This window comes from Onychostoma macrolepis, chromosome 13, assembly GCF_012432095.1.
Source record: "Onychostoma macrolepis isolate SWU-2019 chromosome 13, ASM1243209v1, whole genome shotgun sequence".
Taxonomy (NCBI): domain Eukaryota; kingdom Metazoa; phylum Chordata; class Actinopteri; order Cypriniformes; family Cyprinidae; genus Onychostoma; species Onychostoma macrolepis.
The window spans coordinates 4,438,933-4,465,073 of NC_081167.1; the positions used below are offsets into that span (position 1 = coordinate 4,438,933).

The window sequence follows — 26,141 nt, forward strand, 5'->3', positions numbered from 1 at the left end:
TGTTTGTAGACTTCAGCTCCACTTTTAACACCATCATCCCATCACTCCTCCAGCCCAAATTAACTCAGCTATCCGTCCCCACCTCTGTCTGTCAGTGGATCAACAGCTTCCTGACAGACAGGCAGCAGCTAGTAAAGCTTGGAAAATTCTCATCCAGCACCCGTACGATCAGCACTGGCGTCCCCCAGGGTTTTGTCCTCTCGACACTGCTCTTCTCCCTCTACACGAACGACTGTACATCTAATGACCCCTCTGTCAAGCTCCTGAAGTTTGCAGATGACACCACAGTCATCGGCCTCATTCAGGACGTTGACGAGTCTGCCTACAGACAAGAGGTTAAGGAGCTGGCTGTCTGGTGCAGTCTTAACAACCTGGAGCTTAACACGCTCAAAACTGTGGAGATGATCGTGGACTTCAGGAGAAACCCCCTGCACTCCCCCCACTCACCATCATGAACAGCATTGTGACTGTAGTGGTGTCATTCAGATTCCTGGACACCACAATTTCTCAAGACCTGAAGTGGGACAATCACATTGAGTCCTTTGTGAAAAAGGCCCAGCAGAGGTTGTACTTCCTTCGTCAGCTGAGGAAGTTCAACCTGCCACAGGAGCTACTGACACAGTTCTACACTGCCATCATTGAATCTGTCCTCTGCACGTCAATAACTGTCTGGTTCAGCTCAGGTACCAAATCTGACCTCAGAAAACTACAGAGGGTAGTCCGGACTGCTGAGCGAATCATTGGTACAACCCTCCCCACTCTCCAAGAACTGTACTTATCCAGAGTGAGCAAAAGGGCTGGCAAAATCACTCTAGACTCCTCACATCCAGCACACTCCCTATTTGAACTGTTGCCGTCTGGTCGATGCTACAGAGCTCTGAGCACTAGAACGGCCAGGCACAGGAACAGTTTCTTTCCTCAGGCAATCCATCTCATGAACACTATTATACATTATTTTTTTAGCACACATACTTATTTACCTTTCAAATTTGCACATATCATACCTGTGTTTTTGCTATTTTGTACATTGTCTGTTTTGTATATTTGTATATTATTCTTTTTATTATCTATGCCCTGTCCTGTCACTGTCATTCTGTTGCACTGTGGAGCTTCTGTCACTATAACAAATTCCTCGTATGTGTAAACAATCCTGGCAATAAAGCTCATTTTCATTCTCATTCTCTAATTTTCTAGGGTTCCCTTGTGCATTTATTGTTCATGCTTGTTGACACACTGAAATATATAGAATGAAATATATGTATATATTGACATGGATATAATAAAGGATAATGGATAAAGGATATAGAATGTACTGCATGTTAGCTTGCTTATTGTGCCCAAGAGCTTGATCTACAGTATTTAAGTACACATTATACTAACAAGATGATATCTTTCAAGGGTAACACGTAAAGCATGAAAAGCAACGGTTCAGAGTACTGAGCCTTGTGGTTCTCCATACTGTACTTGTGATCGATATGATACCTCTTATGATACTAACAAGAAACTATGCTTCTAATCACAGATATAGAGCTGTACCGAATTGTTGAATTATGTTGGTAATAACAGAATTTGCAGTCATTGGTGGCTAACAATGGTTTATATACAGAAATGCACCCCAGATCATCTTATCAACTTTCAGTCAACTGTTCGCCCAAAATTATACTATAGCATATGCTCCTCTAAACGAGCACTGCTTTGTGGTGCCTCTGAGTGAAGGTCTTGTTGCAGATATGCAGATCAGGATGAGCAGGACTGGGAAAACTCGGTTTGAATGTTAAGGTCCTCTCTCCCAAAGACTGCACACATGGAAGCGGATTCTATGTGCAATTGCCATGAGCATCAGTACGACATCAGCTGTTTGATGAAATGGCACAGCATTTTATGCATTAGTGGCTCATGCAGGGTTAATGGGGTTTCATCAGAACACTCCAATAACTCCACTAACAGCCAATAATCCTGCCTTTCCCAAGTACAATTCTGATTCTTTAACAGTTACTGCTTGCAGAATGGACATTTCTGAACGAGAGCATTGATTTTAATATTGTTAGTGACAGCTTAACAAGTTAATGCTGTGACTATACGTTGGAAAAGTCGTTGAGCAGTCACTGACCGCATGGTTTTTTTTTTTTGGTTTCCATACATAGTATGGAAATACATAGTAATTTCCATACTATCATTTGGAATACTGATGTGGCCCAGAGCCACGTCCTCAAGCTTTTAGACAAAACTCATTAGAAAGAGGTGAGATCCCTTTAAATAATGAAGGATTTTCCTCTCTTTCTTTGGTTTTCTCACCCAAACAGATCTTTTATTCATTTCCATAGTAACTAAAAGACTGTCTCAGTACCATTGAATGAGGACTCTTCCCTGGCTGTAAATAGTGAGAGGATGTGGGGGTTGGGAGCATGGTGGGATGGCGCCTCTCAGAGGCCGTACGGATACACAGCTGCTTTTAATCTGCCGAAGTCTCCTTTTCATGTATGCATGATTTTGCACAGCTATGTTCAAGCTTTGGATTTGCGAGTGAAGTTCGGGTCCGTCAGGTGGCAGCCACAGCTGTTGTCTTCATGCTTATGTGAGGCAGGAACACATGGGCTGCTACATTTAGCCACGCATGCAGTCTGGGCATAACAGAGCGCTGCTAACAACAGCTAATGAGCTGCCGTCTTAGGAAAGATACAGTTATCCTGCAGTGACCTGTTCTTATGTAGGCTAATGCGTTTTTTGATGTTATGCGCTCTTTGTTTAGCAGTTTTGGGCTTTCGGTGGGTGTTTACTGAACATAAAAAGATAAAAGATAGGAATCCAAAAATAAATAGGGCTGAATTTAGTGCCACATAGGTTACCACGAGGTTTTGATCGTCCTCTCTTTTATGATACTGATCTTTTTTCCCCCCTTTTTTTTTTTGATGTCCTTTTGCAGAGATGTTGTCTTGTTCTTCAAGATCATTGCACTGATATTTTGAACTGCATTAATCTGATTTGCTGTCAGCCAAAACAGTCATTCATGTTTATTTATAAATCAATCATTGAATATGCAAACTGAATTAGCAAAATTATTTGGTAGTACTTTAGTAACCACTTCTCACTATTAAATATTTGCTTATTAGCATGTATATTACTTAGCATATTGGCTGTTTATTAGTATTCAGTGTTGGGAAGGTTACTTTGGAAATTACCCTAAAATGTAATAAGTAGTGTAACGTAACACTTTATTTTAGGGTCTCTTAACTAGTTTCTTATTAGCATGCCTATTACTAGAATATTAGCCATTTATTAGTAGTAATTAAGCACATATTAATGCCTAATTCTACATGACCTTATTCTACATCCCTAATCCTACCCAATACCTAAATTTAACAACTACCTTACTAACTATTAATAAGCAGCAAATTAGGAATTTATTGAGGGAAAAGTCGTAGTAAATAGTGAATAAGTGTTCCCTATTCTAAAGTGTTACAGTGTAACTTTTCAATTACTTTATTAAAGTAATGTAACTGATTACATTTGATTACTTTTATAAATTTCTAATGTTTTCAACTGTTAATCATTTTCAAACATGTTAACCAGGCAGGGCTAACCTTACAGTAGTACTCAACACTGATTACTGTTAGACTTTCGAAATATTTCATCACTTGAATTAAGATTATAATATTTTAATTTTAAAGGAGACATTGGATGAAAAATATCTTCATTTGCATATAAATGTGTCTTAGCAGTTTGTGGACACAACCACCCTACAATGATAGAAATGCACTCCTTTTTTTAATCCCCCAAAAACCTAAACAGTCTCAATTATCAAGCCATTTTGATTTTGGAGTGAATAACCAGCGCTCTCGTCCACCTTCTATACCATGACTGAGGTGAGACCCTTAAGCAAGGCACCAAACCCCCGACTGCTCCCCGGGCACCGCAGCAATATGGCTGCCCACTGCTCCGGGTGTGTGTTCACGGTGTGTGTGTTCAATGCTGTGTGTGTGCACTTGGATCGGTTAAATGCATAGCACAAATTCCGAGTATGGGTCACCATACTTGGCCACATGTCACTTCTCTTCACTTTCACTAAATTCGTTTATGTCTGGCTCCGCAAATCATTTTACTCCAGACTGTTTTATGAATGAGGGACAATTCAAGGCAGGTTTTGTTAAAAAGTTCAAGCTCAAGGATGGATCACTTCCACAGAAGAGAGGGTCGGGGTGAGCAGTGCTCATTAGCATGTAAAGAGATATGCACCGAAACGAGTCACTGTGAACAGAGCTGTTTTTGACAAGGTAAAAAGGGTGTTGTTTTACACGACCACTGAGACCATTTCAATAAGACCCTAATGAATCATACCACCTTGTGCAAAATGGGCATCCAATGTCCCCTTTGAAGCACAGCCACCACAAAATCAGACGTATTTTAAAATCATGCTGAAGTGAAATACAGATTTAAAATCATAACAAGAAATAATTTAATAGCTATGATACTGTTTTTGAAATCAAATCTTTGCATAGCTATGACAGGAAACACTGGATCTAACAATGCCTTAGAAAAAAAGAGTTAATCTTAAAAAAAAATAAAGTATATACATAAACCCATTACTTTTATTTTGTAATTCCGTTACATGTAACTAGTTACTCCCCAACACTGTTAGTACTTACTGTATAAAGCACATATTCTGCATGACCATATTCTACATTCCTAATCCTATCCAATACCTAAACTTAACAACTACCTTTGTAACTACTAATAAGCAGCAAATTAGGAGTTTATTGTGGTGAAAGTGGTAGTTAATAGTTCATAGTGAGAATTGGTCCCCAAACTAAAATGGGTAACACTTTAGAATAGGGAACACTTATTCACTATTAACTACGACTTTTCCCTCAATAAATTCCTAATTTGCTGCTTATTAATAGTTATTAAGGTAGTTTTTAAGTTTAGGTATTGGGTAGGATTAGGGATGTAGAATACGGTCATGTAGAATAAGACATTAATATGTGCTTAATTACTAAATGGCTAATATTCTAGTAATATGCATGCTAATAAGCAACTAATTAAGAGACCCTAAAATAAAGTGTTACCCTAAAGTGTTACCATAATATTAAGAGGACAAATATACAGTTTTGTTATATGAAAACAAACACTTTACTTCCAATCATAGTCTGATTTTCAATCAGGTTAATGCATGCTAAGTGAAAGAACTGAATTAGCAGGTCATCTTGCTTATTTTTTATATGTGTAACATTTGTTTACATTACATTGTTTCTAACAGTGTTACAACCAATCCCAATTACTGTTGTTGTAGATTATACACACACACAATATGACATCTGAATAACTGGTTATACTTTTATTTTAGTTTTTAGCTTTTGTTTAACTTTAGTTTTTAGTTTTAGCTCACTAGTCGCTTATTAGCATGCATATTACTGGCATATTGGCTGTTTATTAGTACTTATAAAGCACATGTTAATATTTTAGATCCCTTAATCCTACCCCACACATAAATTAAACAATTTCCTCACTAACTAGAGTTTATTGAAGCAAAAATCCTACTTAGTTAGTTAATAGTGAGAATTGGTTGCCAGACTAAAGTATGACCTTATGTACAGAGAGGCTCATGACAGTAGTCGCTATCTACTGTCACCTCAAGATGGTGATTGTCATGTATGATAGAGATTGTATCCCTGTACTTAATTACTTATTCTATTACGGCCTACTAAATGTGCTATTTGCAGGTGCAAAGGGGGCAAAAGGGATTTCTAAAACGTCCAATTATTCACAGCCTGTCGCACACACACACATAAAAGAAAGAAAGAATGAAACCCCAGACAGTCAGGCCTGAAAAATGTATATTTCCAAAAACCTGAAATTTCCTTCCATCTCAGTGTGAAATTGCAGGTTTCTAAAGGCAAATCTTCCAACAAAAGGCACAGTGTGTGTGTGTGTGTGTGTGTGTGTGTGTGTGTGTATTTGCGTATGCCCACTTGCACACAAACACGCACAACTCTGTGTGTGTGTGTGTATGTGTGTGTGTGTAGCTCCAGACAGTCTTCTCATGGTGAGTGTGAAGGGAAGGTGATGTGATCAAAGCTACAGGAGTGAGTTTGATATGCAGAAAACGGGGAGCCTCAGCTGCATTCTGACACCAGCTTTTCATGAGCTCACAGAAGCATTGTGAGGCAGATGAAGCAACAGACCTGTGGGTGCCAGAGCCCAGAGGCTTTAGCATGGGACTGATGTGCGAGGAATCTCAATTGAAGATCATTGTTACTGAGACCTGAGGGATGAAAGGAACACAGCCAGAGCAGAGAGATCACAGGTGGCGTGGACTGTGATTTTGGAAGGCCAGGTTACTCGTTGGCATGGAGATAAAGGCAAATACGAGCTGAGTTATGCCAGGGTTTAGGTACACAGAGAACTTGTTTAGTTCTAGCCTCATGCTCTTTCGCTGCTCGTCACAGTTAGTGGCTCTTGGGAAGGGTGTTTTACAAATAACATTTAATGTAATCAGGTTTCTTTTTAGTGAGGACTTTCTGAATTAGAAAGTGTGACCAAACTAAAGTGTGACCGAAATTAATTTTCATTTTATTTATTTATTAATTTTTTTTTATCTTAAAAGTCAAACGTATCTAGATGGTGTAACTACCCTGAGATATATAGGCTACATATTAAAGTGTGGAAGTGTTTTTGGGGTGGGTGGGGGTTCCTTCTCGTTTGAGAAGCCATTTAACTCGGATATACAGCATTATAGGGAAGAAAGGATGATTGCAATCTACATTTCACGTTGATTTCAGTGTGCCATAAAAGTATGAGCTTTTTTTTTTTTTTTTCAAAGAATGAATAGTAAGAGAACACTAGCTAACATGTTGCTATCATTCCACCTTATTTTTCAGCCATTGATAAGCTATTTCCTGTGAATATTTGAGATTTCTCATGTATTAGCTGATATAGGTAAATAACTAGAAGAACAACAAAGTGCAATAAACTATATAACTATTTGTGCTACTTGCGTGCTTATGATTATGACAATAAATGAAAATAATATAACAACAAATACCAGTTAGCAATATCCAGTATCATAACAGACTGTTTTTGTACAACTAAAATAACCTGAAACATCTGACACCAAGGGCCAGATTTACTAACAGCTCGTGCCAACTCAAACCCTCTTTTGGCGTTAAAAAACTACTGTCAGGATTTACTAAAAATATGCAGTGAAAAATTCGCGATAAAAAGGTGTGGACAGTCATTTTTGTGGCTGATCTTATTGCATAAGCATTTGTAGGACTTTCCCTTTCAGATGCAAAATATATGGGAGGAGAATATTTAAATGAGTCAAACATCAGGATTACAAAGGTTTGTGGTAGTCAATTTACTGGTATTTGCGTCGTTATTTACCGCCCAAAAAAGCATGTCTTAACCCATTATGCGCTTGACATGGCTGTGATTGTTGCTCCCATGGAGGAAGCATCACAGAGAACAGAGAGCTCGTTGTAGAGGACAGAATTTATTCCCCCACTCATATTAATTTTTTTCGAATGCCAGAAGAAGACATTATCCGAACTTATCATTTGCTTTTTTGTGACCTTACGCTAATTTGCGCTGTTCTTGGTAGATTGCGTTGGTCATTATGGAAATGATCTGGCTGCGTCCGTGTTCTTTAATTTGCGCATTGTCAGTAGATCGACTGCCGAACTTTCCACTCCCATCAGTGCTTTCTTGGAATTGCACTCTCGTGCTAATTTGCTTTGTTTAGTAAATCTGGCCCAAAAGTCTTGCACCTTTTAAGGTAATAATGGCCGTGTCTGCGCTTACGTTAAAAATAAGGTGGCTTAGAATAACAATATAATAAAGTGAGCAGGATTGCATGGGTTCTGCCCCCTCTAGCTCTACAAATCCATGGCTTCTTGCGTACTCCTTTATTACATATTTTGTCTAATTTATTATGATTTCAGCTGACAATAAGAGGTTAGCAATCTCAATTCAATTTAACACATTTTATCATATTAAAATCTACTACAGAGTCGCATAGATTTTCCTCAAGTCAGTGTAGTGCAATGCAGTGCATCTGCAGATTTCACATAGGCCTGGTAATTAATAGCTATTTTAAGTTATGCAATTATTATTAGTCAACTGATATGGGTTTCTTGATGGCCAATGTTTAGAGAGCAGGATGTATTACACTAAGATAATGTATATATAAATGAATGATAAAACGACAAACGTAACATTTATACACTTATAAACTCCTATTGCACACATTTTGTCTGAAAAATAAATAACATTTGCTGAGATGTTGGAACTGATACGGGGGTGGTAGCACTTCTTTTAATCGGCCAAGCAGGCACTGTTATCGACCACAGTTATCTCCAAATGCCAAAATATGGGCTGATTTCTTACAATAACTTCTAAAAGTGGAGTTCCCCAACACTGCTTATCGCAGGTGGTCCATCGGTTACAAGGTCATACGCTATGGGCCAGGTGTGACAGAAGCACTGACATTGATTAATATCTCCACAAATACTCTTTGCTGACCTTCTTAGCCTCAAATTTTTACGCTTGGCACTGTCAATAATCCTCTTGGTGACCTTTGTGGTTGATTTTCGCCTGTTTTTTGTTTTTTTTCTTGTCATGCACAGTCAAACACCTAAGCATTTAGCCTCTACCCATTATGGGCCTGATAAAGAGATAACACACGCCAGTGCACCAACACACAGATGATTTATAGTCTTCATTGGCTGCTCCTCCTCAATACTCCCTCTTTGCACTCAGACCTGAATTACGAATCAGTTTTACTAAAATACCTGTCAGAGGCTATAGCAATTCCAATAGCCTTTCCACGCGGTTTGCATGATGTGTTAATTGTAGGCCATTCTAGTAGCACTACCATAAAGCTGGTTTGTGCAATCAATGTCAAGCCTAAGCAAATTAACCTTGCTTTATAAAGGTATGTACATTTTCCAATATCTTGTTATTGACTTTCTTGCTCCAATAAATGTTTAGGAGTTAAGCGAACCGCTTGCTGCAGGATGCAATGATCTGGTGTCATTAGTTTGTACACACAATACCTACACCCACTGGGCCTGAATTGTGATTACTGTTGAGTTGTTATTAGGGAGAGCTACTTCTGTCTTTGATGTGATTTATGTTTGATGTACGGTGATTTATTGTTAAAAACAGCAGTGTTTCAAAGTGTGTCAGTCAAAACTGCTTTTCCATTCTTTTTTTAATTTCCTCTGATAATTACTCCACTCATCTGTTATTCAAACAGTGCCTTCTTTTTAAATAAGGTCTGCCTTGCAATCGTGATTTTTGCTCCCTACACACTCAGCAGGGAATTTCTGTTGAAGCTCATTTTGCTTGGCATAATTCATTCATTTGAAATGCCCTACAACGTCATTAAGAGTTTTAAATATAATGATATGATCATGTAAATAAATATAATATAAATGACCATACTTTCATACAGTACAATATGCATATAATATATATCTGTGTGTGTTAATATAAACATGTTATTATGTATTTCAATTAATAAAAATGTTATTATTCATCATGCATGCACCCCTAAATTTAGTGATTAATGTGATCGATATGTAGTATTAAATTTAATGTGACTTTTACTTTTAGTATTACTCTATTGGTTTATATTAGTTTATTTTAGCCTAACTTTATATGAATATTATGCAAATGACCATACATTCATATATGTAATGTATCTAGGTGTGCTTAAATAAAAATATAGGTAACACTTTATTTTAGGGTCGCTTAACTAGTTGCTTATTAGCATGCATATTACTAGAATATTAGCCATTTATTAGTAGTAATTAAGTACATATTAATGCCTTATTCTACATCCCTAATCCTACCCAATACCTAAACTTAACAACTACCTTACTAACTATTAATAAGCAGAAAGTTAGGAATTTATTGAGGGAAAAGTCGTAGTTAATAGTGAATAAGTGTTCCCTATTCTAAAGTGTTACCAAAATATATATTATAAATTAATATAAAATGATTCATCAAACTTTGTGTAGTACTATAGTAGTATGCAATTGTTGAATCCCACTGTTCACTTCTTGTGAATTTATATGCCCATGCACACTTAATCCCTATTCTTTTACGATTTAAAATTAAATTATATCGGCCAAATATTGACTTTGGAAGTGCTCTATCGGGGGATTAGAAGGTACCTTAAGCACACAGAATGTGGACATGAAACAGAGTCTATGACACTCAGCCATGTGACAAATTGACTCCTGAAAGCACAACGGCAAAGTACATTTTTTTTAGATCTGACCCAACATAATGAAAAAAATGACTTTGCTTGTAGTTTCCTGTTCTCTTCCTCTTTTGAAATTTGGAGAGCTCCCTTAGCCTCACTGATCATCATGTATCTAATACAGTACTAAAAATGACTTCATTACCTTGTGTCATATGGACTGAACAAGAGAAAGTATGAACCTTTAGGGTTGTTTCTGTCTTTTCAGCACCATGCGGTGGGCAGTACACTGGATCAGAGGGAGTGGTATTATCCCCAAATTACCCTCTCAACTACACAACAGGCCAGACCTGCTCCTACTACATCACAGTGTCTGGAGAATTTGGTAAGTAAATAAAGTTACTTGAAAAGGTCACCGTTCAGATTATGGAGTTCTTGGAGTAGGATATACATAAAAGATAATATATATATATATATGCTGTATATATATATATATATATATATATATATATATATATATATATATACAGTATACACACACACACACACACACACACACACACACATATATATATATATATATATATATATATATATAGATATAGATATAGATATAGATATATTAATGCTAATACTCATAATGCATAAATAATGATAAAAATATCTGAACATAAGCCAATAAAACTGCCAGGCAATCATATTGCATAGAAAATGTCAATGCCTGAATTGTAAATGTATTAACAATTTATTAACAGATAAAACAAAAGTAAGGATATAACAACTAATATATTTCTATTTTGTACCCTCACTTCTCTTTTTTTCTGTTAAAGAACATTAGAGTTAGATAAGGTTACATTGTCATCACACATGTAGTACTGGAAAGTGAATTAGTAGGTTGTATAGCCAGTATAAACTCAGTTACCTTGAATAATCCACTTCATTCAGGTGGTGAGTCCTCAGCCTGTAGATATAAACTGATGTAAAACTCTTCCTGCCAAAACAACACACACACACACGGTGTGAATCAATAATTAATTGCATTGAATTAATAATAAAGCAAAAAGCATAAACTCAAAGGAAATTCACAAAGTTCTCACATTTACATTAAATGTCTCCCTGTATTAAGGTAATATGAAGAATCAGTTTACTAAATTGCAGTTCATCCTTGCAGTTCATGCATTGCAAATAGGAGTGTAAGTAAAGCTTTAACATTTGAAGTTTGTTGAAGTGTTTGTGAGCCAAACGAAATCCAGTCAAACTGATATTTACAGAGCTACTAGCAGCGACCCTTCAGTTTTTTTGTACCGTTTAAGTATGAAGCGAGGGCCGACATCTCATTACAGAGGAGATAATAGAGTCGTCGCAGTGGCCAGGGTGACCCCTTTCCACCCCTCTCTGCTTAGCTGGCTCTCACACCAGCACCTGACATGCACAGCATGCCTCTGTGATTTCCCTGGTCTCTCATGCCCTACCGTGTGAACCATGTGTCCTTTCTGGCAAGCCAACGCGTTTAATCACAGCTTCATCACTGATCTCAGGTCAGACGGAATGGACACCAGACGGGACTAAACATACCCATAATGCATGCATTACAGACAGAGCTTCATGATTTTAGGTATTAAGAGTACAATGATGGTAACACTATAGTACTTTGATCTAAACATTACTTGACTCTTTAGTGATGCGCGGATGACGGTTATATCCATTGGCGCTGGTGTCGGGTAATAAAAAATTGCATTCTGATTATTTGCGGGTGGATAAGATAAATCATTAATGATGCAAATATTAACTACATTTCCTAAAATATGATCGTGTGTTAAATAGGCTACAGATATTGATTAAACTGTAAATTAACATATTAAAGTTATTCAACAAAACATTATTATCAAGATCAGTGAGGGATTTTCTCTGTCTTTTGTTGTTTGATTAACATTAATGACAGATGGCACAACTTTATTAGGCTGCTGTCACAAGACCTATTTCATGGATCCAATACTGATACACATGCGTTTTCATTCGCAACTGTTTACATTAACTTAAGACAAAACCGACAGTGCTTATGAGGATACTCCCCAGAACGACCATTTTGACGTCATTTTGTGAGTATTTGGCCACTTAAGTGCAACAAGCTTTGCTGTGGATGTGACTGTGAGCGCATAGACAACAATGGCCGATTAGGCAATTAACAATTCTGTCAACTGTACCGAAACGTGAGCTAAAGTCTTGTATCGCAGCGTTCAGCTCTCGATGCGCCGATGTGAAGAGAAGGTCAAAGAGAGAAGACGCGGTACAGCTGAATCACTCATGCTGTTTTCAAATGACTGATTTGATCTAATGGTTTGTGTGAATTTATATACTCATCTAACCTACACGCTATATTGAATAAATGTTTTGCAGGAATTTCCCTCATTTTAAAGTCGAAAGCTGCAGGAATCAGTAATGCGATATATGCACAATACCGCACTGAAATTCAGGACCTGATTAAACATAATTCTATTGTACAGAGAATTGTGAAACATGACTTTTCCTTTTCATGAGTTTATTTATTTTTTCAAAAACTTTCCAGGCCTGAAAATTGCTGTTTTAAAATTCCATGACTTTTCCAGGTTTTTCATAATCGTATGAACCCTGAATGTGACGATCGGGTGCAGTTATCGAAATCAGACAATAATTTATTTGAAGCTGCAGATTCGGGTGATGTTTTAGCTCATCCACACATCACTAACAGCTATATATTGTTATTTGAACAAGAAGTTCAGTAAATACACTAATTTAATTCTCAAGCATAAAGTGCTTGTCGTAAATCAACATCTTGTGGGTTTGATTTGTGATTCGTTTGGTTTCTTTCATTAAAAAGATCCAGTTCAGTCATTTGTTTGTGAATCACAAGCAAAGAACCAGCTCACGATTTGCAACTTAATTCCCACATGGGTGATTGTTTTTAGAACAGATCTGCTGCAGTATTAAAAATGGTGTTCTGCGGTATGGGTTTACAGTATGCACATTTTATTCACAATTTCACGGCACAATTTCAGTAATCAGAATTTTCTATTATAATGAATTGAATCTCTTGTGCCATTTTGATGTGACTATGCATACTTCTGTGCAGACTGCATATAACGAACACTTATAAAACCATCGACCTGAATCATGTGTGTCGATGAGAAATCGATGTGACTTTACAGTATGTCTTCATTCATTGTACTTCTTTTGTTATCATCTCTTCTCAGCAGTGGTGATTGTAACACGCTCTGCACGTTTCATTTTGTTTCCTCAGTGGTGTTTGGGCAATTTGCCTATTTCCAGACAGCCATGAACGACTCTGTTGAGCTATTTGATGGGCCCAATCAGAATTCTAGGCTGCTAAGCTCCCTGGCTGGGTCTCATTCCGGTAAGTAATAGCTTTACATTCACCCCAGTTTTGTTGCTTTGAGTTTGCTTTGAAATGCACAGAACCCTTTGAAAAGAACAGGCATATATGGCTTTTTAAATCTGTGAGAAGACAATTGTGCAGACAATTGAGCAGTGAACGAGGTCTCAAGTGAGGTTTAATGGCTCCTTTCAGAGGGGGAAATACAGAAGGAGTGTCATTTTTGGCAAGCGTTTGCTAATAGTTTTGTATTTGTTTTTTATTGTTTGAAATTTCTGTTATTTACACAGACAGTGAGCAAGCACTTACTCAGCCTCAGGCAAATGAAGTCTTCTTTTGCAAATAATATGTTCATAAAATCTTCAAAAACAAATACATATTTGGACATGTACATCACCCTGAAAGACCAAATGAAATCAGTTTCATGTCTCATACGGCTTTGGGATCATTTACAGTATATGCTGGTTAGCAGTCTTTTTCTTCCAACAAAACGGCCTAAATTGCATTACACACCACAATACAAATGCAAATGGCATAGAGCAATGACTTTTAATCAATTGGTGATTTTTTTTTTTTTAGTGTTCATGGAGGTGTTCTGTTAAAGTAAGCTTGTGTAGAGAAGCTATCTTCCTTCAAAATGAATGCTGCTTGGTTTGATTTTTTTTTCTTTGATTTATTCATTAGCATTCATACATTTTTAACTGTGGTTTAAGTGTGCAATATTTGTTGGGCCCACTATATTTATATCAAGAATAAATCTTAAATCTTGGATCTATGTTGTCATTTTCATCCTTTGGTTCCAGACTTGTTTAATTCCTTCTAAAAAGAAAATGTTATCCTTGCGGCTTCCTGCTGAATTATTGTCAGTATTATTGAGTGAAAGGTAATAAAATGGCAAGAAAACGAAAATCACTGCTAATTCCACAGTCTTCGCAGGATTGATGGCGGCCATTGGACACAAACTGTTTGTATGGCATTTTTATACTGTATATCTTCATGGTCTGCTGTGCAACACTATATTCCCATGGGAAGTGCTGTAAATTCATATCATTTCTATCTCAGCTTTGTAAGCGGTGGGCCAGAAATCCTGACAGGCCACTCAATTCATAGTTAGAGTGTTTAACCCTCCAGGCTCAACTATAGTGTTTCAGTCGCCATCTATATCAGCACTCTGTTTCTTCCTTTGGATACAACTTTGTAAAAGTACACTTTGATTTTGGATCTGAATGCTCAAAGTTTAGCTCAAGGGTAAGTCATCCTTTCGGTTGGGGATTTTTTTATTTTTTATTTACCCACTGCATCTCTGAACACGCCGCAGACAGCTTGAGTATTTCCTTGGGTATCCATCAGTTTTAGGCCCATTGTTGTTGACCTGCTCTCTCCACCCTTGCCCCAGAGGCTGATCCGAGTTATTAAGCCATCTGTCATGTACGCTATACCTTAAGACTACAGTTGGTTGCAGCACATTTGCCTCCACAAGCAACTCTGAGAGACTTCAACATCTGCCATATTGTGTTTTTGCAGGAGAAACCTTACCCTTGGCCACCTCAAACCAAATCATGCTGAGATTCAGCGCAAAAAGTGGCCCGTCCGCCAAAGGATTCCATTTTGTTTACCAAGGTAAGCGAGCACTCAACATTCAGTCAATAACAGGTCATTGTGCAGAGCTTTTTAATCTTTAAATCCGCAACATTCAGTTAGCCTTTGGTGTGCTTGCGTTGTGTATATATTGGCACCGTGTATAGGATGAAATCACGCCTCTGAAGTGTAGGGGCGGCCTGCTGATCAGTATGCCTGAGCCCGCTTACTGTGGGAAATAGCCTTTATATTTCACACAGAGAAGTTAACAGCTGCAATCACAATGTCATAACCAATACACAATAGAGTCAAATGAGGAAGGGGCTTGAATTTGATATAATTTGTAATGCATTTAGCTCTGAGTAGAGCCGAATGGGAGAATGATTTCTGCGCTATTCTCATGAGTATTTTGAGAGTTGCCTTGCATTTTTTTTCTTCCCTTTTTTTGCCACTTTGGTTTGATTTCAGAGCTATATAACATTTCAGTGCTATAGGTAGTTGTTAAATTTAGGTATGGGGGTAGGATTAAGGAATCTAAAATATGGTCATGCAGAATAAAGCAGTAATATGAATAAGGCGGTCAGACTTTATTTTAAGGTCCAATTCTCACTATTAACAAACCATTAACTATGAGTCTTGCTTCAATAAACTCCTACTTTGCTTCTTATTAATAGTTAGTAAGGCAGTTGTTAAGTTTAGGTATGGAGTAGGATTAGGGATGTAGAATATGTGCTTTAAAAGTACTAATAAACAGCTAATATGTTAATAATAGGCATGCTAATAAGCAACTAGTTAATACAGAGAACTGGTCCCTATACTAAATTGTTAAAATAAGGCTTTATAAGTACTAATAAACAGCCTTTATGCTAGTAATATGTATGCAAATAAGAAACTAGTTTATACTGAGAACTGATCCTTAAACTAAAGTGTTACACCCAATTAATGTCCCATTTGTTAATATTACTTGACTACATTAGTTAACATAAACTAGCAATGAAAAAAATATCTCTAAAGCATTTAATAATCTTAGTTAATGTTGATTTCAGCAGTTCCTAATACATTATTAAAATGAAAAGTATACTTTCTATTGATGTTAGTTAATGGACCTGAGCTAACTTGGACTAACAATGAACAGTTGTGTTTTATTAACTAACGTTAACAAAAATAAATAAATACTGTTACAAATGTATTACTCATTGATAATTAATGTTAGTTACTAACATTAATTGGGTGTATTATTTTTGGGGGCAACACTGGAGTGAGTAAATTATTTTTAAGTGAACCATTCCTTTAAATGACCCCTGACGTGTCAAACTCCCCAGACAGCAGCAAGATGGGACAGGGCATGCAAGGCATTTTCCCTCATTTTAAAAGATGCCGTAAATTACTGTATAAAATACTCTTTTTAACTCCTTTTATCAGCTGCCTTATAAAAAGATACAATAGGAATCTTTCATGGCCGCATCAGCGTACGCACACACACAGCGCAGACCGCGGCAAGCCTGCTATGTCTCTTTATATCTCTCCTCGCCGTTTTATAGTGTACAGCAATGGGCGCAGAGAGAGCAGCGGGTGTATGAGAAATGTTCTCTGACAGTTAGGACAGTTCATTTGGCTCATGGAGGCATCCAGGTGATGGTGGATGGTCCCACCAGCCTCTTCTTATATATTCACAGCCGTCAGATGAAAGTTAAGGCACAAACAGGGAAAAAAAAGAACCAAGTTGCTACAATGTTCGCAAAGCAAAAACAGCAAAACCAGCAAAGTTCTCTGTGCTAGGGTCATGAAGATGCTCATACAAATGTGCTAGATAAATATACATATGGGTTTTCTATAAAAAGAGTGCTAAAGTAGTCACAGTGTACACCGCTGCACTGGTAACCATACAATAGGTTACAAATGTGGAACGTTATCTGTGTTTCAAAAGTTGTGACTTGAGTGATCAAAACATGAGACGTGCGGATCCATGTGTAAGGCTTTATTTCAAAAGGCGTGGTCATGAAATGGGCAAGGGTCAGATAACATGACAGGTACAACACAGGCAAGGCAAAGAATATTCCTAGGGCATGCGTGGGTCTTCGGTCGACGAACAATATCTAGAGGGCTTGACAAGAGGGGTAATCCGATAACGTGAGCAATATTACAGGCAAGGTGCAATCAGAGTCCAAACGAACAAGACGAGATAAATCTAAGGCAGGCAGATAATCAGGCAACCAGGTAATCAGACAACACAATGAGACGAGAAGAAGACTAGAACTAGGAATTAATACTAGTAATATGCATACTAATAAGAGACTAGTTAACAGTGAGAATTGGTGCCTAAACTAAAGTGTTACCTCTCTTTAAATTCATTCAGTTTAGTTAATTAGTAGTATTCTTAGTTAACGTTAGTTAATCAGTTTTAAGAAGAGTTTTAAGAACGTATTAATGAATGTTGAAATGAACATTAACTATGAAAGTTAGAATTATTTTTCATTGTTTTAGCTCACATGAACTAAAGTAATTAAGTAATGATAAAAAATGGAACCTTGTAAAATGCTAGCATTTTGGAAATGGAAACCATGTTACAAATTTTTCAGGATTCATTGCTGAAGAGAAAGTTCAAAAGAACAGCATTTGTTTGATTTGTTTTGTAACAATGTAAAGGCAGGTCACTGGGTTTTGAAACAGAGCCGGTGTGTTTCCAAGCCTCCATCTGCACCATTTTGATTAGAGATGTGTTTCCTGTCCACTAGCTGTTCCACGCACCAGTGATACACAGTGCAGCTCCATCCCAGAGCCCAGATACGGCAGGCGGATCGGGTCAGAATTCTCAGCTGGCTCCATTGTTCGTTTCGAGTGCAACCCCGGATACCTTCTCCAGGGATCCAAAGCCATCAAGTGTCACGCGGTTCCTAACGCTCTGGCACAGTGGAACGACACCATCCCGAATTGTATAGGTAAGCTAGCCTGGATTTATCCAAGAAAAATGCACACTAGTCATGTTTTATTCAGGACTAAACAATTCAGTGTAACTGAGCATTAGAAATAGAGCAACACAGACAGTACAAATTCCATTTGACTTTTATATGCTTGCTAACAGGTACCATCATTCAAATGTTGATTTATAGCCCTGCATTTTCTCGAGTCCTTAGAGAATGTAAATGTGCGAGTTTCCTGTGGTCTCTACTAACCTTGAAGTAACTAATAAGGGTTAAGAATCCTGCTGGAGGACGAAATGGTGATGGCCTCTATGAGGATTTAAAATGTCAGGCCTCTAGTTAATATTTCCTTCTATACTACCATCCTCAAGGGTCTGAGAAACTGAATCCAAGGGCCTCTGGGCCACAGCCTTCAGTTCAAAGCCATAACCTCCAGGCTTTAATACTGAGCATTTAGCTGTCGCCGTATTCTATAGTGCTGTCACGATTTTATCATTCTCAAGGCACGTCCTCATTTCACTCTGCTTTCAAATCTCAGTTCCCCGTTTTTCTTAGGAATTACAAACTGAAAGGTAGATATCTATTAAATATTAATAGAAATTAATATATTTAGCTTTTTTAATCGCAACATAAAAGTCATTCCTCATTCATCTCTTTCATCCATGAATTAAAGTCAACGTGGAACACCATTTGGAACCAATTTTCTCTAAACAAAGAGGTTAGTCCATAATACCAGCAAGGAGAGAGCTGAAGCCAAAAATATCATGTAAGTAATTGCTCTGGAGTTGCAGAAAAATGTTTCCTTCATTCTTTTAAGAAACCTCCACAAAAATCAGATGTTGGAAAAACAACTAAACAATCTACTTTAATTAAATGGAATAATTGTAATTTTTAAATGCCCATCAATAGAAAGGGATTAATTTACATGACACATTTTGCTTCCATAATTTGTAATCTGGCATATTAATTTAATTCAGAGTGAGACAAGGTATTCAATGAGAAAAACACATAACAGAATGTGTCAGGTAGTTGGAGAGGAGTGGTTAAAAAAGGGAATTAATGTCGTCTGAAAAGGAATCACTCCAGGAATGTGCATTAAAAGGTCAGTTTTGATTTCACAGAGCTTCAGCAAATCCCATTTTGTGGTTCCTTACATTAAGTATTCTTGAAGTGAAATGCCTTGAACACGACCTCTCATATTTCTACTTCTTCAAAGTGTGAGGTTCAGAAATCAGGCTGGGGATTGGGTGAATGTGTGAGTGTGTGTGTGTGTGTGTGTGTGTGTGTGTGTGTGCGCCCGCACCCTGGTATTCCCTGCATTATGGGGACCAATGAGGAATTCATACAAAATTATATACAGATAGATCCATATATATTTGGATACAGGCACAATTTGTATTATTTTGGCTGTTGACCAAAACACATTCAAGTTAAAGTTATATAATGAACATGGGCTTAGAGTGAACACTCTGAGCTTTAATTTGAGGGTATTCTCATCACAATTGGAGGAAATGTTAAGAAATTACAGTTCTTTAATATGTACCTCCTTTCTTTTTCAAGGGACCATCAGTAATTGGACAGTTAACTCAAAAGTCATGTCATGGACAGATGTGGGCTATTACTTCATTATTTCTACATCAGTTAAGCAGATAAAAGGTCTGGAGTTGATTCTAAGTGTGCCATTTGCATTTGGAAGCTGTTGATGTGAACCCATATCATGTGGTCAAAGGAGTTCTCCATACAAGTGAAACAGACAGTTGTTAGGCTTAAAAACAAAACAAATCTATTAGAGAGATAGACTTTTGGAGTAGTGAAATCATCAGTTTGGTACATTCTGAGAAAAAAAGAATGCACTGGTGAGCTCGGCAACATAAAAAGGTCTGGACGTCCACGGAGGACAACAGTGGTTGGATGATGAAGAATTCTATCCTTGGTAAAGAAAAACACTTTCACAACATCCAGCCAAGAGAAGAACACTCTCCAGGAGGTAGATGTGTCGCTGTCAAAGTCTACAATCAAGAGAAGACTTCAATAGAGCAAATACAGAGGGTTTACCACAAGGTGCAAACAAGGCCAGATTAGACTTTGCCAAAAAAAAAAAAAAATTCTAAAAAAGCCAGACCACTTCTGCAAAAGCAGTCTTTGGACGGCTGGAATTAAGATCAACCTGTACCAGAATGATGGGAAGAAAAAAGTATGAAGAAGGCTTGGAACAGCTCATGATCCAAAGCACATAACATCATCTGTGAAACATGGTGGAGCAGTGTGATGGTATGAGCATAGCTTCCAGTGGCACTGGGTTACTGGTGTTTAGTGATGATGTGACAGAAGACAGAAGCAGCCGGATCAATTCTGAAGTGTATAGAGATATACTCTCTTCCCAGATTCAGTTGGGAAGTTGATTGGACGGCACTTCGTAATGCAAATGGACAATGACCCTAAACATACAGCAAAAGCAACCCGGGAGTTTTGAAGGTAAAAAAGTGGATTATTCTGCAATGGCCGAGTCAATCTCTTGATCTCAACCCGATTGAGCATGCATTTCACTTGCTGAAGACAAAATTAAAGGTAGAAAGACCCACAAACAAACAACAACTGATGTCAGCTGCAGTAAAGGCCTGGCAAAGCATCACAAAGGAGGAAACCCAGTTTCTGGTGATGTCCACGAGTTCCAGACTTAAGGCAGTCATTGCCTGCAAAGGATTCTTAACAAAATGTTAAGATGAAGATTTTATTTATGATTATATTTATTTGTCCAATTACATTTGAGCCCCTGAAAATGGGTGGACAGTGTATACAAATGTGTTTTTTTTTCTTTTTTTTTAATATATGTACAGTATCTATATATAGAGAGGTAGGTTTAGGAGTAGGGTTATTATGTCTGTGGGAAGTCCCTATAAAACATGGAAACCTATGTGTGTGTATGTAATAACATGCACCTATGAATTGTTCAAAGTAAGGCCAGGAACGTGCATTAAAAAAGGTCAACTTTGTTGATCATGTTGACTTATGAATAATTTGTTCAGCTTCTACAGCTATAAGGCTTTATAAAGGCAGTGTGATGTAAGATTGTTTATTGGGAAATATAAAGTGTTCCCAGAAAGACATTTCTCATGCAGAGAATGTATGTTTTAGCAGGGTGATGATGGCTTTGGTTCATGTTACCTGGGGCGTGATCGCATCTTGTGTCAAAAGAGTCTTTCTCATAAGACTCAGTTCAGGCACTTGTGCTGTTCCATCCTCAGCATGAGCTCATTTTGCCTCTGTTTTGCTCCACAGTCCCATGCAGCGGGAATCTGACAGAAAGGAGAGGTACCATCCTCTCCCCCGGGTTCCCAGAGCCTTATGGGAACAGCCTGAACTGTGTGTGGAAAATCATTGTTACCGAAGGAGCTGGTATCCAGGCAAGTACAAAAGAGCCACGTGTGAACTCATCAAATGCAGTAAAGCTACACCTGCTGAAATGATAAGATGGAAAAGATTCCTTTGCACGCAGCAAGGGAGTGAATTACACAGGTTAAATTTAGCATTGTATAATGTGCTTTATGCTGTTCAAAGTATTGTTTGTTTTATGTAAAAGATCCAAAAGAGATGCCAAATGTAGAGCATGCCCATAAATGAAAGTCAAGATAAATCATAAAAATTTTGATTGTGGCATTGTATGCATTGTTGCTCCCCAGGCTCATTAGAAATACGTGCCTCTACCTAATTTTATGCAAAAAAAAACGTAAGATAGAGTGGGGGAAAACGCCCCCCTTAAGGATTATGTGATTTTTTTTTTCCGGTGAAACAAAAGTTAAATGTGTCCGAAAAAGTTATCATAGTTTTAGTGACAATGGCATAAATTATAAACCAAGTATGAAAAATGTCCGGAGTTTTCAAGTTATTAGATTTTTAACAAAAATGTAATTTGTACCAAAGGGGGCGTTTTACCCCACCTATAGGGCAAAACGCCCCCATGGGTGGGGTAAAATGCCCCCCAGTCTGACAAAGCAATTTGCTTTAAACATTTAAAGCAAAATCAGAGTGCAGGCCATTTTAGCTTAAAATTGTAAAGAATATAATCAATAATTATGAATTACAAAATTATAATAGCCTATTTGAAACATTTTGTTAGCTTATGCTAACTGGCTAGCTAATTAGCTATCTGATGCTAACTTGAGGTAATTTTTAAATATGAAATCCAAATATTTTTATTCAACCAACTAGTTAGAATACATTTGATGAGCCTGTCCTCCAACAAAAAGCGACCCTATAGGTAGTTTGTGCAAGCGCCTTTTTACGACCTATATTTATGTTTTAAAGTTAAGCGCCCTCTAGCGTGCGTAAAAATAACGTGTCTGTCGTTATGGAATGACATATGACTGTCATTGCCAATCAAAATGTGTGTTTAATTAAATGCAATGTGTGGACTTTTTACACCGATCTCACGGTAATTCGTACGAATGACCACATCTAACCCCACCCCTAAACCTACCCCTTACAGAAATCCTGCAAAAATTTTGTAGTGCACATTTTGTGAGCACGTGTTTTCTCTGGGATTGAACCCATGATCGCATATCATCGTATAACACAATGCTCTATCAACTGAGCTACACGAAACCTGAATTATAGCACAGATAAAAGAGTACAAAACATTAATATGAAAATGTCCTGTTGCCAATAGGGGCACAATTGTAGTATACGCTTTGATGGGTCGTATTTCAGGGATTTGGACAAACGACCTATACGGGCGTATTGGTTGGAGGACAGGTTGGTTTTACCCCACTAGATGGGGGGGGGTTATGTCATTCTGAGAATATAATTATAATTTTCTTAAATAACACGTACTCCCTATCTACAGGCCCTACTGTTCTCATATCGTATATAACTGTGATGTTTTACAAAACAACAATCTTTAAAACATTTTTTTACTGTTGAAAATTAGATCATTTACTGTGAATTTCTGTTTTCTCACCGGTGCATCACCAGTGTAAGCTTCATGGTGAAAATTTCTACATCACTCTTGCCAACGTAGTCCATGGTTACAATAAAAAATGTAACTGCAGTTTTCAGTTGAAATTAACACTAAAGGCAGTAAAACTCTGACAACTTTCATTTCTTTTCACACAAAGTATGATTTACAGGACCAGAGTCATTAAATTAAGAATGCCTAACATTAGGGTGTATTCACACCTGTCTTGTTTGGTTCGATTGAATCAAACTCAAGTTCGTTTCCCCCTTTGCTGCGGATCGCACCGAGACCCAGCTGAAGAGGTGGTCTAGGTCCGCTTCCAAACGAACTCTGGTACGGTTGAATGGATGAACCAATGAATGGATGACCTTAAGCACACGTGTGGTTTTGTTTACAAATTCTGGTTCACTTGCAAAAGAGCAGTGTGAAAGCGAACCGCTCCAAACAACAACAAAAAAAATCAACATTGTATTTGGTCTGGACCAAAGCAAGTGAACTAGCGGACTTTCCTGGTGTGAATACACCCTTAGTTTTACATATACAGCTTCATACATTTGGATTTTCTAACACAGTTTGCTCAGTAGCTTAGATGATTTTACTTGTGAGGAGCTCTGGTGCGAATCCCGTGAAACTACAGTTTGTCAAAACAACATTTGTTTGCATTTGTTACTATCAGGTAGGTTTAGGTTTGGGGGTGTAGTTTAGGTAGGGGGTATTTCTAACATGATAGAGCATTAACTTTTTAGTGACACTCCCCAGACATTTGAATTTTGAACTGCCACAATATGTACCTGAAGCAACATAATAAAAACACAGCAATACGTACCAATGTAATAAAAATGTGGCAGGGTGTGATGAAAAAAATAAAAATAAATAATACATGCAAAGAAAGCTAATTTTTTTTTTTTTTAAAAGACACAGATTAACAGAGCTTGAACATTTTTAGGTAATCTGACAGCTGCATAAGGTATCCAAGTAAACATTTAAAAAATTAAAAGAAACAAATCAAAATAAATTGTACTGTTAACCCCACATTGTGGTACCAAATGTGTTCAGTTCGAAACAATACAATGTCAGAATGTTAGATGCTTGACAACAGACACCCAATCCCATACCTCATATTTATATGCTTTGTACAGTCATAGAAACTGCCATTTCAGCATTTCAAGAGGTGCTCTGAACTACTGATACTATAGAAAGATTGACATTTTTCTCCAAACAATCTCCACAGTTCAAGCAGGCTATCAATAAAAATCAATCAATCAATAATAAAAAAAAAAAAAAAAAAAAATCTGAAATAGTAATGACATTAACATATCCATGAGCAGACATTGACAATATTTAAATATCAACACCTATCCACCTATAAAGTAATTTGCATATTGATGTGTTTAAGGTACAGTAGTGCAAAAGTTAGGTTCAGATAGGGGGTGGAGAATTGTTGCATAAAACAAAATGTCTGTTTTTGGTTAAAGACACCTTGGCCACGATTATAAGCAATACTGAAAAACTGTGGCCATTACATGAGTTAATTTTAATTGTGCAGAATTTTGTCATTTCATAATGTGTATCTCCATTTTCTTGGCAGATCCAAGTCATGAGCTTTGCCACCGAGCATAACTGGGACTCGTTAGAAATCTATGACGGTGGCGATATGACAGCTCCAAAGCTCGGGAGCTTTTCAGGTTCGTATTGTCTTTATTAATCCCCTTTTAATTGCTTATTTCAATAATAGTCTGTTGGAGTGATTCGGCATCTGATTTACAAAAGTTCTCCTAAAGCTCATTTGCATATCATGTAGTTCTTTATGGCTCATTACAGTTTCATATTGCAATAAAACTGAGAGCCAATCCCCGCCACTGGTTTTATGCCCCTGGATTCTTGGAAGTGCTGAAATTAGCTCCAGTCCTGGAAGGCTGTCCATGTGCCATCCCTTACATAACAGATGAATGCCCTCATTTTACATTTGGTTGATTAACAGTATCAATTCTTACAGTCTTTTGGGTTCCAGTTGGAAAACCACCAGCCACATTTATTTCATCCCAATTCATTATCACAATGTTCTGGACCAAAAAGCTGAATGTTTAAAATTGAAAGATTAAATGTTATGAGTATTATGAATGCCATCACTACTGCTTGTGCTTTAATTTATAGTTTAGCTTTCTTTTCTTTGTTTGTTTCTTTGATTATTTATTTAAGTAATTCATAGTTGGTGTGTAATACTTTTGGAAAGTTGATATCTGTAACATTATATTTATTTAATATAACTGAGAGGCTGCATATGTAAAAAATCACCAGCATTTAAAATGAACATTTTAAGACAAAAAAAAGATGGTTAAAAATAGTGAAAAAAGGAACTAGTTACCAGTTACGTGACCTAAGATTTCCCTAAAACATTTGTTAACCTAGAAACATGATATTGATTTAAGAAAAAAAACAAAAAAAACAACAACTCAAAAAAAGCACATTATGCACCAACTACCCAAACCGTTTTAACAACTGTAAATTAAAATATACAAAGTATATAATGAGAATCAAAAACAGCTATTCAAAATCAAGATCAAGCTATTCAAAAACAGAAAAAAATTAAATAAAAAAATGACACAAATAAAAACACATAAAAAAAAGTCGCACAGCAGGATTAGGAAGAGGGGGCAATATCTTCCTTTGAGAGAGGAGGCTTAACCTTTTTGGGGACTCTCTCAGTAGACAGAATCGTGGCCAGGCCTCTAGCTACACTTTCAACACGGCTGTAATGAACTCCGCCTCTGTGCCACACTAGCATGCTGGTGAAAGGTCACCCAGCCAGGGAGCGCCGTCTGCTCTAAGGCATGTGTTCAGTGGCACTTCACACTGTCTAGCACTCCTCACCTTCCCCAAGCCATATTCTCAAAAGCCAAGAAGCTCTTTAAATGCTAAACCATCTTCACCCGGTCTCCCGAGACACCTGACGCCAGTCTATGATTGAATTTGATGATAAAACGGTAATTTCCCCTCATTTAGATCTCAATGGTCCAAATTATAGAAGCCCGGAGTCATTTGTGAGCATTGGTAAGACATGGCAGGGAATCAGGAGCCAGTTTCATTAGGCATGGTGTTTGGCTGCCCATTAAA

The 26,141-nt window shown here is 37.4% G+C and overlaps 1 protein-coding gene across 1 annotated transcript in view; it reads left to right on the forward strand.

Moving 5' to 3' along the window:
* Nucleotides 1–26,141, forward strand: part of LOC131552435 (CUB and sushi domain-containing protein 1-like) — a 165,714-nt gene that overhangs the window by 53,218 nt on the left and 86,355 nt on the right. The window contains exons 18-23 of the mRNA XM_058796222.1: nt 10,473–10,589; nt 13,482–13,595; nt 15,099–15,194; nt 17,888–18,091; nt 21,353–21,477; nt 24,616–24,712. Coding sequence (XP_058652205.1) covers nt 10,473–10,589; nt 13,482–13,595; nt 15,099–15,194; nt 17,888–18,091; nt 21,353–21,477; nt 24,616–24,712 — 753 coding nt within the window. The remainder of the gene's footprint in view (nt 1–10,472; nt 10,590–13,481; nt 13,596–15,098; nt 15,195–17,887; nt 18,092–21,352; nt 21,478–24,615; nt 24,713–26,141) is intronic.